The sequence below is a fragment of the Lacerta agilis genome, chromosome 3 (genome assembly GCF_009819535.1).
Source record: "Lacerta agilis isolate rLacAgi1 chromosome 3, rLacAgi1.pri, whole genome shotgun sequence".
Taxonomy (NCBI): Eukaryota; Metazoa; Chordata; class Lepidosauria; order Squamata; family Lacertidae; genus Lacerta; species Lacerta agilis.
The window spans coordinates 64,030,788-64,047,439 of record NC_046314.1 but is presented as its reverse complement, the minus strand read 5'-3'; the positions used below and the strand labels follow the sequence as shown (position 1 = coordinate 64,047,439).

Sequence of the window (16,652 nt, the reverse complement as noted above, 5' to 3'; positions counted from 1 at the left end):
AATGGCATTTCCGTGCACTCTGGTTTCCGTCACGGTGTTCCGTTGCGGCAGAAGTAGTTTAGTCATGCTGGCCACATGACCCAGAAAGCTGTCTGTGGACAAACGCTGGCTCCCTCAGTCTGAAAGCGAGATGAGCGCCGCAACCCCATAGTTGCCTTTGACTGGACATAACTGCCCAGGGGTCCTTTACCTTTACCTTTATAGCAAATGTAAACAAGGTTATATAAACAGTGGGATGTAAGAGAACTGGTGCTTCCTGGGTAAACAGAATCAAGTAGTAGGGCAACCCACAACTGTTGACTAAACTGTTTGTTTGTGTTTCTAATTTCTGTATTAATTATATTTCAGGAAATTCAACGAGAAACTTGCAAGCAAGGAGAAGTTATCAGCTGGTTGAAATCTAGGCTTGCTGCCCTGTCTGAAGTTTCTTCAGAGGATGAAGCCAAAAAGCAAGAGGATGAGCTTTCCAGACTTTCAAGTGACTTTAAGAGCCTCTTAGCCTTGTTGATAGAGGTAGAGTACTCTATCAACTCTATCAAGGGTAGAGAGGGCATTGTACTTATATGCCCTCTCTACCCTTGCCCATCATGATTGATTTGAGTGAGTCTGGGGTGAGAGGTTGGTTGGATTTAGGGTATGATGAACACTTCATTGCTTGAAGGGGTGATGCTCTGAAAGAGGTGGTAGTGTATCCTGCTCCTGTAGGCTTGTGAGAACTATTCCTTGTACATTCCACTCTTTTGGGGAAAGGTGCTGGAGAAGGTGATGACTGTACAGCTTCAGACACTATTGAAGGAAATGGATTATTTGAACTCATACCACTGTGGGTTCAGCCCTGGATTCAGGAATGAACCAGCCTTGGTTGCCCTTGTGTGTGACCTTTATTAGGAGAGAGATTGGGGAGTGTGGTCCTGTTTATCTTGCTTGACATCTCTGCAGCTCTTGATAACATGGTATTGTACAGGAGCAGCTCTGCGAATTGGGAGTAAGGGGCACTGTGTTAGAGTAGTTTGGCTCCTTTATACAGGGTCAGTTTCCAAGTGTTGTATTGGCTGACGGTATCTTGACCACAGAGGTCTGTCCTTTCCCAGTGCTAGTTTAACATCATTGCCCAAAGAGCAGCATTGACTGCCAAGTTGATACTGAGCCAAGTGTCAGTTGTTGTTGTTGTTGGGGGGGGGGTGTGCTTTTGTCGGCTGACTTATAAATTCCAAAACAGCTTGAGACCCGGCTATCTGAAAGAATGCCCTTACTCATATGGACTGAACTGATGCATGAGATCCCAAGATGCAGCCTCTGAGGTTGCGTATGAACTATCATACACCTGAAGCACACACACACCCAAATCATAGGAATTGTAACTTTGTGAGGGCTAAACTATAGTTCCCAGGGTTCTTTGAGATGGGTGCTTTAAATGTATTTTGTGTATGCAGCTTGAGAAGGCTTAGCCCTCACTGGCCTTTTTTTTGGGGGGGGGGCTTCAGACACATACTTATTTTTTCTTCTCCCTAAATATATTTTGTATACTTCCACAGAACTTGAGGTGTCCCCCGAGCCTGCTAATCCCTTCCTCATGTGCATTAATGATACCATTATGATTACATAAGGATCCCACTTGGAGAACGGGTTTGCTACTTCGTATATAAAATATGTACTAGTATGGGTTAGTAACTTGTATGGGGGGGAAAGTCATTGAATAGTGTCACTTCTGCAATTCATTTTAAAAATCCCTGAAGCTGAACTGGAAACAGGAAAAGTGAGACAGAGCAAATTCAGAAAGCATTAACCAAATGGAATGGATGGAATCTACTCATACCTACTTTGCAGCGTGCTGTGGTCACAAAAGTAAAAACTTAGAAATAATAGATTTAATAGTTGGCAAAATTCAGGGGTTTTTTTAATCATTAAAAGCAGGTGTGGATAACCTTTGGCCCTGCAGATGTTGCTGAACTACAACTGCCATCAGCCCCAGCAGAAATGTTCACTGGCTAGTAATGGTGAAAGTTGTAGTTCAGCAACATCTGGAGGGCCAAAGGTTTCTCACCCCTGATTGAAAGCATTGATTCTCGACACTGAACTGCTTCACAGAGTTTTAATGTTTCTCCTAACAATAGATTGAGAAAATGTTGAGTGCTGTAGGTGATTGCGTCCAGCACACAGAAGAGGTGAAAGTCAATCTGGAAGAACTGATCACAAATTCAAAAGAAGCTCAGGCAGAAGCTGATAAAATCTTAGAGGTTGAAAGCTTATTACAGGCTCAGCAACTCCTTCAGTATCACCAGGTAGGACAATAGCCCGTATGTGAACCTTCATTTGTTTCGGTAGTAAGCACTTTTATAGTCACCTCTTTCGCTGCCAATTGTATATACATAGCTATGTGGCTATTTCTGTAGTGAGGGAATCAGTATGTCTACATCTGCTTCAGCCCTTACCGATGTTTTCTCCCAGCAAAAGACAAAGAGGCTCCATGAAAAGAGGCAAGATGTGCAACAGCAAATGGCCCGAGGTAAGCAGCTACAGATTGAAGGTGGTCTGTCACCCAGTGTGCAAGAAGACCTATGGAAGTTGGAGAGCATGTTAGAAAACATGCAGCAGTCTATGGATAAACGTGAGAATCAATTGCAGGTCAGTGTTATTCATGTAACTCCACAGAGAAACAAAAACAGTCCCCTTGTTTATGATTTAATTGCTCTATGTTTAGTTGTTTGGTTTTGAGTTTGAACAATGTAATACATTTTCTTGTTAAACTTATTTTTTCTGCTTGTGAAACACCAGCATCTCCACCTTGCACTTGTCTGCAGACACAGACATTCCAGCTCCAGGGAGCTGTACAGTATGTGAGCAGTTGGCACGGAGCATAGCTCAGGGAAGCTCCCAAGTGTCAGAGCAAGGCAGTTATGCAAACCTTGAGCTTCCCTGACAAAGCACCAGGAAAGTTCCTTGTAGGCATGAGCTGAAGCTTAAGCATATTCATTTTATATACTCTATATACCTTCTTCTGTGCCATGGGACTTACGTTAAAACTGTGCTAAGAGAGAGCCAGTGTGGTGTAGTGGTTAAGAGCGGTAGACTCGTAATCTGGTGAACCGGGTGTGGAGAACTAGCCTCATGCCAGGTAGGGGTTAAATGTTCTGACAGTTAGAACCCTCAGGGGCGGGCTTAGCCTGGGTATAAAACACCCCTCCCAGTGGGCAGTGGTAGTTAGTTAGAGTTGAAGTTGGAGCTGGAGGGAGTTGGTTGGTGGAAGAGGGAGAGTTAGTTGAGCAGTGTGAGTCAAGAGATAGAGCTGGGAGCTTAAGAGTCTGAGGTGGAAGTTAGCAGAGAGGATAAACAGATTGTGAAACGTGTTATTATTGATATTTAGTTAACTATTAGAGGTAATAGGCCGGTAACATTTAGAGGTATTAGGCCGGTATAGGACAACTGTTATAAGCTTATTGAACAACCTTTTATTTATCAGCAACCACAAGCTTTTGTACTCAATAAACAACTTTTTAGTTCACAATATCCTCGTCTGTGGTGAATGAAATAAGCAGGATCCAGCTAGAAGTCTGGAGGGCTGCAGCTGGGGTCCGTGTGTTGTTGGTGCAGCACCCATAGACCGTAAAACGTCCGGGGGTGGGCTGTACAGGGCGAAGGGCTCGCGACACCGGGTTCGGGTCTCCGCTCCTCCACATGCAGCTGCTGGGTGACCTTGGGCTAGTCACACTTCTTTGAAGTCTCTCAGCCCCACTCACCTCACAGAGTGTTTGTTGTGGGGGAGGAAGGGAAAGGAGAATGTTAGCCGCTTTGAGACTCCTTAGGGTAGTGATAAAGCGGGATATCAAATCCAAACTCCTCTTCTTTTTCTAAGGTCGAGCTCCTAACAGTTTCATGGGTTGGGGGTGGTGACTTACATTGTGTGTATAAAGAGATTTTGCCTAAGCATCAATTCATGCAGATCATGATTCTTGCTTAGACAAACTCAGTGATTACACAGCTCCCTTGTTCTCAAGGCTTGGGATTTGGGAACTTCCTTGTGCCAGTGGCTTAGATGGTGCAGGGTTTTCTAGAGCCCTAAAAGCAAGCTCTTACAGGGCTTTTGCATAGCTGTGTCTGATCTGTGATTACTGTCTATGGAGTATGAGCAAAAAAAAAAAAGTGCTGAAGGGCCGTTTAAAATAGACTGATTTTGCATGTTCAGAAACTTGTTTTGCATTCTGAACTGGAGAAGAACCTATCGGGGAAAATGATGCTTGGCTCATTATCATCTGAGCTAGACAAAATTTATATTTCAAACCAGGTCATTGTCAACTTTGACAATATTGCCAATAAATTGGAGGCAAACTTTTTCTTTTACTTCTTTTCCTTTCTTGTAGCTCACAGTAAGCACATGGGAACAGTTTGAAAGAGACAAAGAAACGGTTGTAAAGTACCTTAGTCATGCAAGCTCTGCCCTTGAACGCATCTTAAGCTTTAGCAGCTTAGAGAGTTTGTCATCAGAACTAGAAAAGACAAAGGTATGTATGTTGCTGTACTTGGAATTTTACAATCATAATTGGTTCTTTTGCTATCATACCGAGGATATATATCTTATTTTATTTCCTTGTTTTTGCCTTGGGCAACATCCTTGAAAATGTGCTATAGTATATTTTTCAAGAAAAAAACACACACATCACAATTTTGGTCAACCTGGGCACAGCATCCATTATGAACAATTCCCATAGGTTCAGTAGAGTCCTGGTTTTCCTCTCTTTCTCCACTGGTGCACAGAATGGGGAGACTATGCCAATTCCTATATTCCCTTCTCCCTGATTATCAGTTCAAGTTAGTGATCTATCAGTCGGGTGGGATTTTAGGTAGTGGAAAACAGGCCCTGTGCACTTTTGGCAATCTTCAGCATGGTGGCTGCTGCATTGGCAGTGGGACTGAACTGTGGCCTTAGTAGTTAAGAATATTGGAACAAGAGAGGCTACCACCTCCAGTTCTGGTGCTGATGTATAAAACCCTACACAGCTTAGGACCAGGATGCCTAAAAGAGCATCTTACCTCATCACTTACATACCCAACTGATCACTGTGCTCTGCAGGAGAGGGCATCCTATAGATACCCTCTTATCTGAAGATCCATTCTGGATGATGTTGGAATCGAGTCTTTAGTGTGGCAGCACCTGCCCTTTGGAACTGCCTCCCATTACATATCAGCCAAGAACTTTCTCCGCCGTTTTTATATATGCCATTGCTTTTGATATGTTTCATTGTACAGGGTGGCTCAAATGTAGGTATACTGCTTTAGAATCCATTTTCTTTTGTTCTTGGCTGAAGTTCTCATCATTCACAGTATCAGGAAAGAAAAATGTTTGTTTGTTTGTTTGTTTTTAAAAGTATACCTATTCTTGGACCACCCTGTATTATGAAATCATTTTGGATTACTTCATAGGAAGTGATTCATAAAGGAAATATATAATAACAGTCCATTATTATTATAGTAGTTCCTTTCAAAAACCTATTTATATACTATACTATTTTGTAATCTGTTCTTTGTGGGTATTCCTCATCTAAACCCAAGATACTTGTAGTAGTAATTTTATGAAGTGGTGTTCTGGGAGTTCTTTTTTTAAAAAGGTATCCACTCAAGATGAATAATGATCACTGCTTGACCAGTTGCTAACAACGTATTTCTAGGCTTTCCCCACAAATATATTCTGTTCTTAACTCCATACCTCTTTACAGGCACTTTCTAAGCAGACAGTAGCCATGGCGATGGAGGCCGAGACTCTTGTCAAGAAGTCTTTTGCAATACAGCTTGGTGAGAAGAGCAAGCAAACCCTTCAACAGCAAGCAAAGTCGGTCCAGGAACAAGTTAAAAAAATGGAAGCTTCACTTGAAGAAGAGTATGTTCTTAAACAGTCATAGTATTATTTCCTTCCTGACACAAGAACTGTACATTTTGTTGTCTTATCAAAATGCGGTGTTTATTCACAACTGGCTTTGTAAACCTCAGTTTGTCATACAGCAGAAATTACCATGTAGTACTGAAAGAGTATAAACAACTACTATGACTAACCAATACAGAAAATAGTAACTTGTCCCTCAATGCATTGCACTAAGAAGCAGATTCTCATTTATCTGAGTGGGACTCAATTCCATGCAAGTGACCTTAGAACTGCCATGCTAAGCTGCAATTATAAATCCAATTATGCATGTTCAAGCCAATTAGTTTTAATGTAACTAAGTGCAGTTAATTGAGCACAGAACTGAAGTAATATAATACACTTCAGTAACACACATAGTAAATTATTTGACTCAGGCAAGGATAAATGAATAGTGCCATATCCTAAAGTGCCTGAAGCCTTTATAAGAAACGTATGCCTAGTTTTTATTTTCTTCATATTTTCCCAGTCTGCGTGCACGAGAATATAAAAATGTGCCTTTTTCTCACTGAAATTAAAACCCAGTTCTTTTTCTTGTTGCTAAAAAGGATGCTTCGTTACAAAATGGGAGAAAGCAAAGAGATGTCAGGGGGCAGGAATCTTGTGCACACACATAACAATTCGCTATACAGTATAGGAACATTTATTTGGGAGAGTGGACTTTCAGCTCCAAGTTCTATTTTCTGCCTCGTGTTCATTAACTTGGATCTGGCCTAATGGTCCAGTTTTGGAAATATTAGGGCCAGTTTACATGTTATGGCTGTTATGCATATAGCAACTTTTACACTACTGCACGAGACAATTAAAATGATTTGCAGCCGTAATATGTAAACCACCTGTAAATTCCAGCAGGGCTTTTGAATAAGCCATCAACATTCTTAAAAGGTGCAACCATGTTACAACTCACATTGTTGTTTACAAAAATGGAAATATCAGTGGTCACTTGCCAATACACACATTCACTTCAATGTCCACACATTGCTTTAAAGATTTATTCATACAAATGAACCAAAAACTTAAATATATCGCTGCTGCTGCCTTTCAGGACTGATACATATATTTGCAGTGCCGCAGCCCAAGGAGCTGCTCCCAAGAAGTGCTGTCCGGTTCTGTTGAGATCCTAGTTCATTTGGAAAATTCTACAAATTAATGCATCCATGGCATCATATAGTCCCAAAAGAGTTTTAAAGTTTGATTCATCCTCACAACACCTTTGTGGGAGAGTTCACTAATATTCCCATTTCATAGGTGAGAACCTGAGGCTGAAAGTTAGTGAGTTGTTCAAGGCAACCATTGATTCCATGTCTGCACAGAGATTTAAACCACATTACTTCTCATCTAAGTCCAGTGTTCTGTTCTCTGGAACATTACTTTTCAGAATGAACAGTGTTAATTGATGTAGGTGCAACAAAATAAATGCCATTTTTTTTTTTGCATTTGGCCTCTCATTATACCTTCCCTTTTTCTGCTGAATAAATCTATATAAATTTGTTTACCTACTTCATGGTTAATTTTCAATACCTTTAGAGAGGAGCTGCATTTTAGTAAGACAATATTGCCCCAGAAGTAATCATGGAGAATGCAATTTCATGTGCTATTTGTTTTGTTGTGAGTGGCTTCTTTCTTTCCACATTGCTCTTTTCTTTCTCCTAGCACCAGTTACGTAATTTTTTAGCGGTCTTTATTCTTTCTTTCCCACAAGTAGAAAAATTTCCTTCAGAAGACTTCTAGTGCCTTTTTATTGCTTCCAGTGAGATGCTGTTTTTCAGTGCATGTTTTAACAGATGTAATGTAATTGATCTATGAACAAGGTACAGACAATCATTATTAATTAAGTTGAAAAATATGCATGCATCTTCAACTGACTGTTTGACTTTCTCAGATATGTACTTACCCTAATGTATGGTTTATGTATATAGCTATATGATTCGTAATGCACATTCATTCTTTGCAGCCTCACAGATTGCCCTGCTTCTTGTGCCCAGTTTGCCTCAGTTCAGCTCACAATAGACTTGTCTTCCTGAATAAGATAGAAAATGTACACCATCAGTTGTAAAGAAAGCCAGTCATATTCTTTTGGAACTGATGGGTTTTGCAAGTTTGAAATTTGCCCAGAAAGGAAATCCAACACAACAACAACAAAAGTTAGTAGAGTGGGTTTTAGGCTACCACACACCAAGCATTATTTGCTGAGAAGCATTCTCCCTCTCTTCTAGAACAGCTGTGGCATGAGCACAATCACACAAGGATGTTCTTAATGAAGCATGTTGCACACCTGGTGGTGGGAGGGAATGGTAAAATCGTAACTCTGAATGAACAAAAGTGGAACAAAGGAAATTCACAACAGAGATTGAGGGAACTACATTACTGTGGAAAAGCAATATAGTAAGAATGACCGTGAACTCTTGAAACAGTGAACAGGAGCCATTTCAAGGCCTTGCTCAGTAGCTCTGAGTAGTCTGAGTTTTCATCAGATATTGTACACATGCTCTCCAATATTCACTCCAAAACCTTAATCCAAAAATGTTTTTTAAGGGAGGGGGAGAATGGAAAGCTAATACCCTAAGGGTGCCATAGCAAATCTGCTGTAACTGTGTGAGCATCAGATAGGTACATGCACTAAATAGCTGCAATGCTGCATTGAATACCAAGGTGCAGAGTAGGTAGGTAGGAATATGCAGAAATATGCACGTGTTCAAAAACCTCTTCTCTACGTTTTGTAGAGTTGCTTCTCTACATTTTGTCTTGGTTTCATGGTAAGTAACATCTCCTCAGAACTTCAGTTAATTTGAATGGCTCTGAGTGGCGTTCATAGGTTCCAAATTTTTAAATGGCTAAAAGTCCCTAATTATAAGAAACCTATTTTTTAAAAAAAAGAAACCATTTTACGTTCTCTTGGCAATGTTGTAGGTGCTACAGGGTAGCTTCTTGCCAGACTGCTCTTGCTATACGTCTTAAAATCACACATGAGAAGTTATGCTAATTCACACAACTTTTCAGGAGAGGGAAGTAGCCAATCAACTCCCACACTACTGAGGTAATATAAGGGCAGACTCCTGAGGTGCTATAACTTTTATAAAACCCGTAAACCAACATTTGAAATGTTTTTTAAAATAAATTTAAAAAATGGCATGCTATTATGAAAGCATTTTCAGCAAACTGGAGATGTAAGAAAATGGTCATAGTTCAACAGTAACAAACTGTTAATTTTTTCTACTAAATATGGTTGATTTTAGTATTAAAACCATGGAAATGGTGAAAAACAAGTGGGATCATTTTGGCAAAAAATTTGAAGCTTTGTCCATCTGGATCACTGAAAAAGAAAAAGAGCTGGATACCTTGGAAACAACATCGTCCTTGGATATGCAAATCAGCCAAGTTAAGGTGATTGGTTCGCATTATATTTAGCATAAAAGTACTGCTTTCTCTCTTCTCCTCTAGAAATCTTCAAAAGAGAGGGAAATGCTTTTATCTGCTTTCACAGCTGCAAAGATGTAAAAAAGAATGTATCACGCTTTGAGACAAAGATACCAAGGAGGAAGGTTTTGCAGGAGCTGTGCCCCCCGTAGAGTTGAATTTACACTCAGACCTTTTAGTTTATGTAGTAGGAAAACATATAATGGTGTGAATTAATATTCTTTACCTGCAAAATATCCTCATGGTATGTTTTCACAGAGTGTATAATGTTTTATATTGTGCTATGTATTGCAGCCAGTTGCTACAGTAATTTATTCCAGTATAGTAGATAATTTATGATTTTTGTGTATCTTGTTTCTCAAATAATGCTGAAATAATAAAGCAACTACTGGGCTCAGCAGCTTCTATCCTCAAACCTTTGCTACATACTCTGAATTCTTTTTGTCATATGCTAGGTTCTGTTTTCTTTTTTCCTGGTGCATTAATAAAATATCAGATGCACATAGTATCTTCAAGCGCTCCTTGATTGTGAACAAGAAAAAGTTTCCCATTTCAGAGGATTGTTTTTATTTCTATCCCATTTTGTTGCAAATGCACCAACACACAAACATATTTTTCAACTCTCTCTTTATCTCAGTGGCAAACATACAGCTGAAAGCTATGCCTTTATTATGTGATTGGAATCCCCCCACCAAACAGATGGCTAGAACTGATAATCTTTTGTAGGATGGTGGTTCCTAGATTTAAAAACAACAACACTTGCAACCAAGGATTTACTAGCACCATAAGAGTAAACAATGAAGCATGGTAGTGCTTGATGACCACTTTTGCACCATGGGGGAATAGAAGTCTAAGCTACTCCCTCCACGATGTCTTATATGTGGCGTCAGGTCCGGTGAAGTACGCCATTCTCGACGGATTCTAGGGCTAATGTGTCCCAGAAATGAAAATGCCATTTTTATTTTTATTTTTATTTGTCTTCCATTGAGCATTTTTGCTTAGAGTTTCAAGCTTACAATACTGGTCTACTCTACTCAAGTGCTTTTAAGTTTCTTGAAAATCAGTGGTGCTCGTGTGCTCGTGATTCATGAATAGCAGAAGATCTGAGCCAAATAAATAAATAAATCTTAGGCAAGTTTCTTAGCTTGTACTGTGGCTCCATTTCATTCTATCAGAAGGCATTTTAAAAGTAGTCCATTACTCTCTTTTTTCCGTATTCTGAAATACATTTTTTGATAAAACTTTCTGAAATCAGAACATAAGCTGTAGGAAAGTGTCATTAAATTTCTATACTTAAATCTGAAAATGAGTACATCCACCATGTCTTAAAACAATGGGGAGGGATACTCTATCAGTAGCAAATTATCCTAATTACAACAAAAATGTGTGTCCCTGCAGTTTTATGTTATCTGTTTTTATTTGCTAAGGATGGTGGAAAAGATTTCATGGGAAATATTTTTTTCCAAACAAAAATATCTGGATAATATACAATATTACAATTTAAATTACAAATCACATATTACATCTTTTGCAAATACTGTTTTGTGGTGGTGATGTTTTGGCTTGTGTTGGTGTGTGTTAATGGCCCAGCTTGCTTGTCATGTTAAACCATAGTTAGTTTAATTATTGTTTAATGCAAATGAGCAGCATCTCAAGGCACACTTTTCCTAAGTCCCTGCTTCACTTCTCCTGTGCTCTTCTTCTCCTTGGCTGTACCAGAAGCAGCAAACCACTAGCCTGGGCTTGTTTCTCTGTGAACAAACTATGTGTGGTAACCAAGATTTGTTAATGGCTTACTGCTCATGGTTGGAGGAAAACAACCACAAGCTCAGGGTCAGCTGACATGACAAGCTAGGGATTGTGCTTTGTTGTTGCCAATACAATATAGCCTAGTGAAGTGGGGACTTCATGCATTTGTGCTTTCATGCAATGTGCATTGCCATGCTGGCTGGGGTTGACGGGAGTCTAAAACATCTGGATGGCATTGAGTTAGCAAAGGTTTGTGTAACATAATAAGTGAACACAGTGATTGTGTGCTAGTATATATATTTTTGTTCTTGTCTGTGTGCCTGTATGAGCTGGTGTATCATTTATATATTTTCAACTGAATTACAGAAGATAAATAAATATTACTAAATTTGGAGATTTTGAGAAAAATGCATTAAAAGAGAAATATAAATGCACAAAATTGAACAAGGAAATATATACAGAAATAATGAAACTAGCTAAGTGGATGTCTAAACTTCAGGTTCAAACTTACTGCTGTTCTTCTAGGTCACATTCCTAGAATAATGGTGTATATAAACATTTACTTGGTTTAGTCATCTGAAGCTTGTTTGTTGCTTCTCATTGCATGTGCCAAACTGTGGTATTGATAATGCATTTGGGGAGACAGATATGTAAATAATTCTCCTCTAGTAAGGTGGTTCTGTTTGATAGTCATTAACACCATTCTAACTGCAAGAATCTGAGACAAATATTGGTTAGCAGCATAAGGAGGGCCAACTGGAGATCCAGACAGTGGTTTTATCTGACATCCTGCTCTTGTTCTGGATTACAGATGCCAAAGTATAACATATATGCACCTTGTGTCAATTGTGAAGGGCATATATGCATGTCTCAAATGTAACTTTCCTCTTTATAACACACAAAAATGTAAATGAGAAAGGATTGGCCTCTTCCATTCAGTATATATTAAAAGGTAGCACGCTTAGTGTATGTGCATCTGTGCTCAGTTCTACTATAGAACTGAATTTCACCTTTTCTGCTTTGGAGGGGACAACAGCAATTATCACCATAACCTAACAACTGTGGACATATGCACTCTATAAGGCAATATAGGTTTTTTTTCCAAGGAAAAGTCAAAAGACAGAATCAAAGCAAGAAAAATAAAAAGCAAGTACAATACGTACACAAGAAATGTATGTGTGTAAAGATTTATTCTGCTATGCATAATGTAATGCGGTTCGTATTAAACAATAAAGTAATATATAAACAGCACACTATTTATTATCATATCAAAGTTATGTTTTATTACATTTTAATACAATAAAACATGCTTTTAAATATAAAGGTTTGGAGCATAAAATGCTTCTTCCCACATAATTTCTTAAGGGTTACCGATGACTGGATTTTGGAGAGTTCAGGGTGATGAAAAGGGAATAGTGTGAGAAACTCTCCTTCTACTCTTCCATGAGTTTAAGTTAGCATCCAAACCACACTGTTTCAAAATTCCTCTGATTAAGAGGGTTTCCCCTCAAAGGGTTTTGGGCATTAACAGTAATTCAAGAAGCCATTTTAAACAACACTATATTTAACTGCATTGTGAACTCCTAGAAGAGAAAGACATGTTATATATACATCTCTTGTGCAGCTATTGTCCTTGCCTTTTGTTTTACATTGGTTTTATACCATTTTAACTGTCATGGCTTCCTCCAGAAAATCCCAAGAACTGTAATTTGGAGGCATTGTAAGAGTTATGTTTGAGAGCAGTATTCCCCTCAAAAAAGTATAGTACCCTGTGATTAGAGAACTAAAGTTAGATCTTTTTAAGCCTGCCATGAGGATAGCTCAGTTGGTTAGAGTGTAGTGCTAATCATGAAAAGGTTGCTGGTTCGATCTCCGTAAGGGACAGCTGCATATTCCTGCATTCCAGGGGGTTAGACTATATGGTCCTCAGGGTCCCTTCCAACTCTATGATGATACACACAGAGAGAGGGGGGGGGTTACCTGGATTGTTTTTCTGTGGAACAAAATGAGCCCATAGCAAAATGCCACAATCCCTTCTGCTTCTCAGATGCTTAACAGAATCACTAGGTGAAAGAGGATAAATGGATAATTTCATGTTAGCCTGGCTGGGCGCATAAACCAGGAGAAACGCCAATAGTTATTGTCACAATAATGGTTGGTAGGCAGGAGTCCAAAAGCCGCCTACACTCCCCATTTATTTCTGCATGTTAGAAGATGAGAGTGGGAGTAAGATTATATAACAGGTACCTGCTTTACAGAAAGATGAAATATTTTGGCTACAATAGCAGTCAGAGTGTTTCCCACAGGACATGTGAAAATACTGACAAACAATAGCCTGTTATAATTTGATTAATTCCAAATGCATACCTGGAAACTTAAATCTGGTGAATTGTCATGGCATCATCATAAAGTTTGACCTCATAATTTTTCTGACTTACTATGGGGGAGGCACAATGTTTTCTAGCAGAAAAGCTAGTAAAAGCCAATTATTGTTCAACATGATCTGCATATTAAAAATCAAATGGTTAAATAGTTACTGATAATGCAGTGTTGTGATGTATGCCCAGTGCTTTTTTTCTGGGAGGGCGCAGGGGGACTCGTACTCCTAAACATTTTGTGAATCTAAGTTTGGCCTCATTGAGGCACAGTATTTCAATGAGTAGGAAAATGAGAGCACTCCTAAACTTTTTTTTTTTTTTAAGGAAAAAAGCACTGTATATGCCATACATATACCACAGCACAGTATTGCCATTAACAATTTAACTATTGAGTTTGTAATATGCTGATCATGTTAAAACATTCTTTCACTGTTTTTCCTGCTACAAAGCAGTATAACTATTTGCAATGGAGTGCTGTCTGCTCTCCATAGAGAGAGTCACATGCATTTGTGAATCTTTCACCATCCATCTGCAGCTGCTATCTGGAACTATTTAAAATGGTTTCATGTGGTGGCTGCAATGTGTGAAGTCGCCCAAGAACAAATGTAACTAACTCCTATATGTGTGCACAGCTTGCAGGAAAGTAATAAGCACATGCTACAGATTCTTTATGTACAAATTTATTTGCATTTTAGGTCATTATTAAAGAAATACATGACAAGGAAAATGAAATCCCAAGCTTAGAAAAGGATGCTCAGTCGTTTTCTCAATATCTTACATCTGGGGAATCAGCACATATTAAAGCCAAGTTGACACAGATCAGGAGGTATTGGGAAGAACTCCGGGACCGTGCGCAGCATCTGGAAGGATCAATAACTGGAAAGGCATCAGTACAGCAAAAATTTGAAGAAAACTTTGCAAAGGTAGACAATGTAAACTTGTTCTGTCATTCAAATGAGAGTGACCATTAAATGTACTGTCAGGGAAGACCTGAAAAAGTGCACTGTGGGTAACGTAATGCTAAAACTAATCTAAAACCAAGATAAACTAGACTGATCTGCCTGCAGAACAGAAAGTGTTACCATACAGTATTTTTTTAATTATCCATTCTTGTTAAGGATATGGAGTGTAACACTGCCTATGTCTACTCAGAAGTAAGCCCCACCAACTTCAGCTGCACCTAGCCCAGTTACAGGTGTAAGGTTTTCCTCCAAAGAGTTGGATGCAATGCTAGGCCTACTCAACAGAGCACATCTGTTGAAATTAATTGACTTGACTAACTTAAAAAGGTAAAGGCAAAGGTAAAGGACCCCTGACAGTTAGGTCCAGTCACAAACGACTCTGGGGTTGCAGCGCTCATCTCGCTTTACTGGCCGAGGGAGCTGACATTTGTCCGCAGACAGTTTTTCTGGGTCATGTGGCCAGCATGACTAAGCCGCTTCTGGCGAAACCAGAGCAGCACATGGAAACACCATTTACCTTCCCGCCGGAGCAGTACCTATTTATCTACTTGCACTTTTGACGTGCTTTCGAACTGCTAGGTTGGCAGGAACTGGGACTGAGCAACGGGAGCTCACCCCATCATGTGGATTCGAACTGCCGACCTTCTGATCAGCAAACCCAAGGCTCTGTGGTTTAGACCACAGCGCCACCCACGTCCCCATGCCTAACTTAGGTCCATTAATTTCAATGTGTCTGCTCTGAGTAGAACTTAATTGGCTACAGCCCAGAGCTTTCTACCTTGAGCACAATTAACTGGAGTGGGGTTACCGGTGGGATTTCCTACCAAATAAGCATGCATAGATGTGTAGATATTTGTAACTTTGTAAATCTTTAGTACTTTTTCTTATTTTTTCTGGTTTAGGTCCAAGAGGAGCTGTGCAGATATGAAGGAATACTGTCAGAGCCTGATACTTCATGCTGTTCCTCAGCAGAGACTTACAAGGCCCTTCATAATGTTACGGTAAATATATGTAAATATATAAAGTTTGTTACCTGGTTTCATGTTTAGCATGGGAGAGGTATTTGTAATGGCTGTAGCCAACATTCACCCAAATGAAGAAATCTTGGTTGAAAATTACTTCTGTAATCAGTAATCTTGGTGTTGTGGGGCAAGAGAGAAGCCCCATTTGTTTTAAACAAGTGGGAGAAGGGTGGTCAACAGGACTAACAGAATTGGTGGGGAAAGTTAGCTAAAGAAGATATTGTTTCAGTTGCAACCTAGTGACACTACTGTCCTAAGACATTCTTAAGAAGGCTAATCAGAAAGCTGTAAGTGTTGCAGGTAGGCATCCCCCAAATTCAGCCTTCCAGGAAAAATTAAAATATGACAGCAGTTGCCTTTTGTCCACAGCATAGTGGTGTTACTACAGATAGTTTTGCATGATGTGGTGCCATCAGCAATAAAGCCTTGTAACCTCTAAGTATCAGCCTGGGTTGAGCAGTTACACAACCAGCCAAGTGTGAATACCTTCTGGCATTACTGCACTTGAGTTAAATAAAGCCATGGCATAATTAGTTCTACTTCTTTTTAGCTATATGCAAGTCTATGTGAGGACCATGGGGTTCGTAATTGTCTTCTCTTTTGTTGTGTTGAATTAAATAAGGATCTCTGTCAAGTTCTGGAAAAAATGAACCAAACACTGGCCTCTCTATCATCTGGTTCTCGCAAGATCATGAATAAAGAAAAAGCTGTCCAGGATGTTTTGATGCTTCAGCAAAGACATGAAATGGTTTTGAGAAAAGCTAAAGATAGACAGGCCTCGCTAGAGGTTCACCTAGCACAGTGGCAGAGGTGAGAAAAGCACAGTGTGATATGCAGGCAGAAAAAATATCTGCAGCTGTCTCCCAGCTTTTGGTTTCGTGGGACTTGAACTGATGAGCTTTTTTTTTTTTTTGGCTGTGTTCTGGTAGACAGGAGAAGGAGCTCTCTGCCTTCACGAATTGGCTAGAAAGGTGTGAAGTTGCAGCCAGACCTTCAGAGCAACATGTTTCTGCCGACAGAGTCAAAGTGGAAAGTGAGCTGCAGATAGTCCAAGTAAGTTTTGTGGTTTGGCTTAGGTTGCTTGCATTGTTCTTGTAGGTTATACTGGGAAATAATTACATGCTATTATTGTTTAACAAAACAATGTGTAGATCTGCAACTCATGGCAGCTTTCCACTGAATGCTTGAAAGGAGCTAAGCATAAGGCATAATT

At 39.6% G+C, this 16,652-nt stretch overlaps 1 protein-coding gene across 1 annotated transcript in view; it reads left to right on the top strand.

Moving 5' to 3' along the window:
- The window catches only part of SYNE1 (spectrin repeat containing nuclear envelope protein 1), a 286,452-nt gene that overhangs the window by 85,265 nt on the left and 184,535 nt on the right, over positions 1–16,652 (top strand). The window contains 10 exon segments of the mRNA XM_033144021.1: positions 349–513; positions 2,115–2,282; positions 2,449–2,625; positions 4,359–4,499; positions 5,712–5,872; positions 9,148–9,295; positions 14,151–14,378; positions 15,320–15,418; positions 16,062–16,249; positions 16,369–16,492. Coding sequence (XP_032999912.1) covers positions 349–513; positions 2,115–2,282; positions 2,449–2,625; positions 4,359–4,499; positions 5,712–5,872; positions 9,148–9,295; positions 14,151–14,378; positions 15,320–15,418; positions 16,062–16,249; positions 16,369–16,492 — 1,599 coding nt within the window.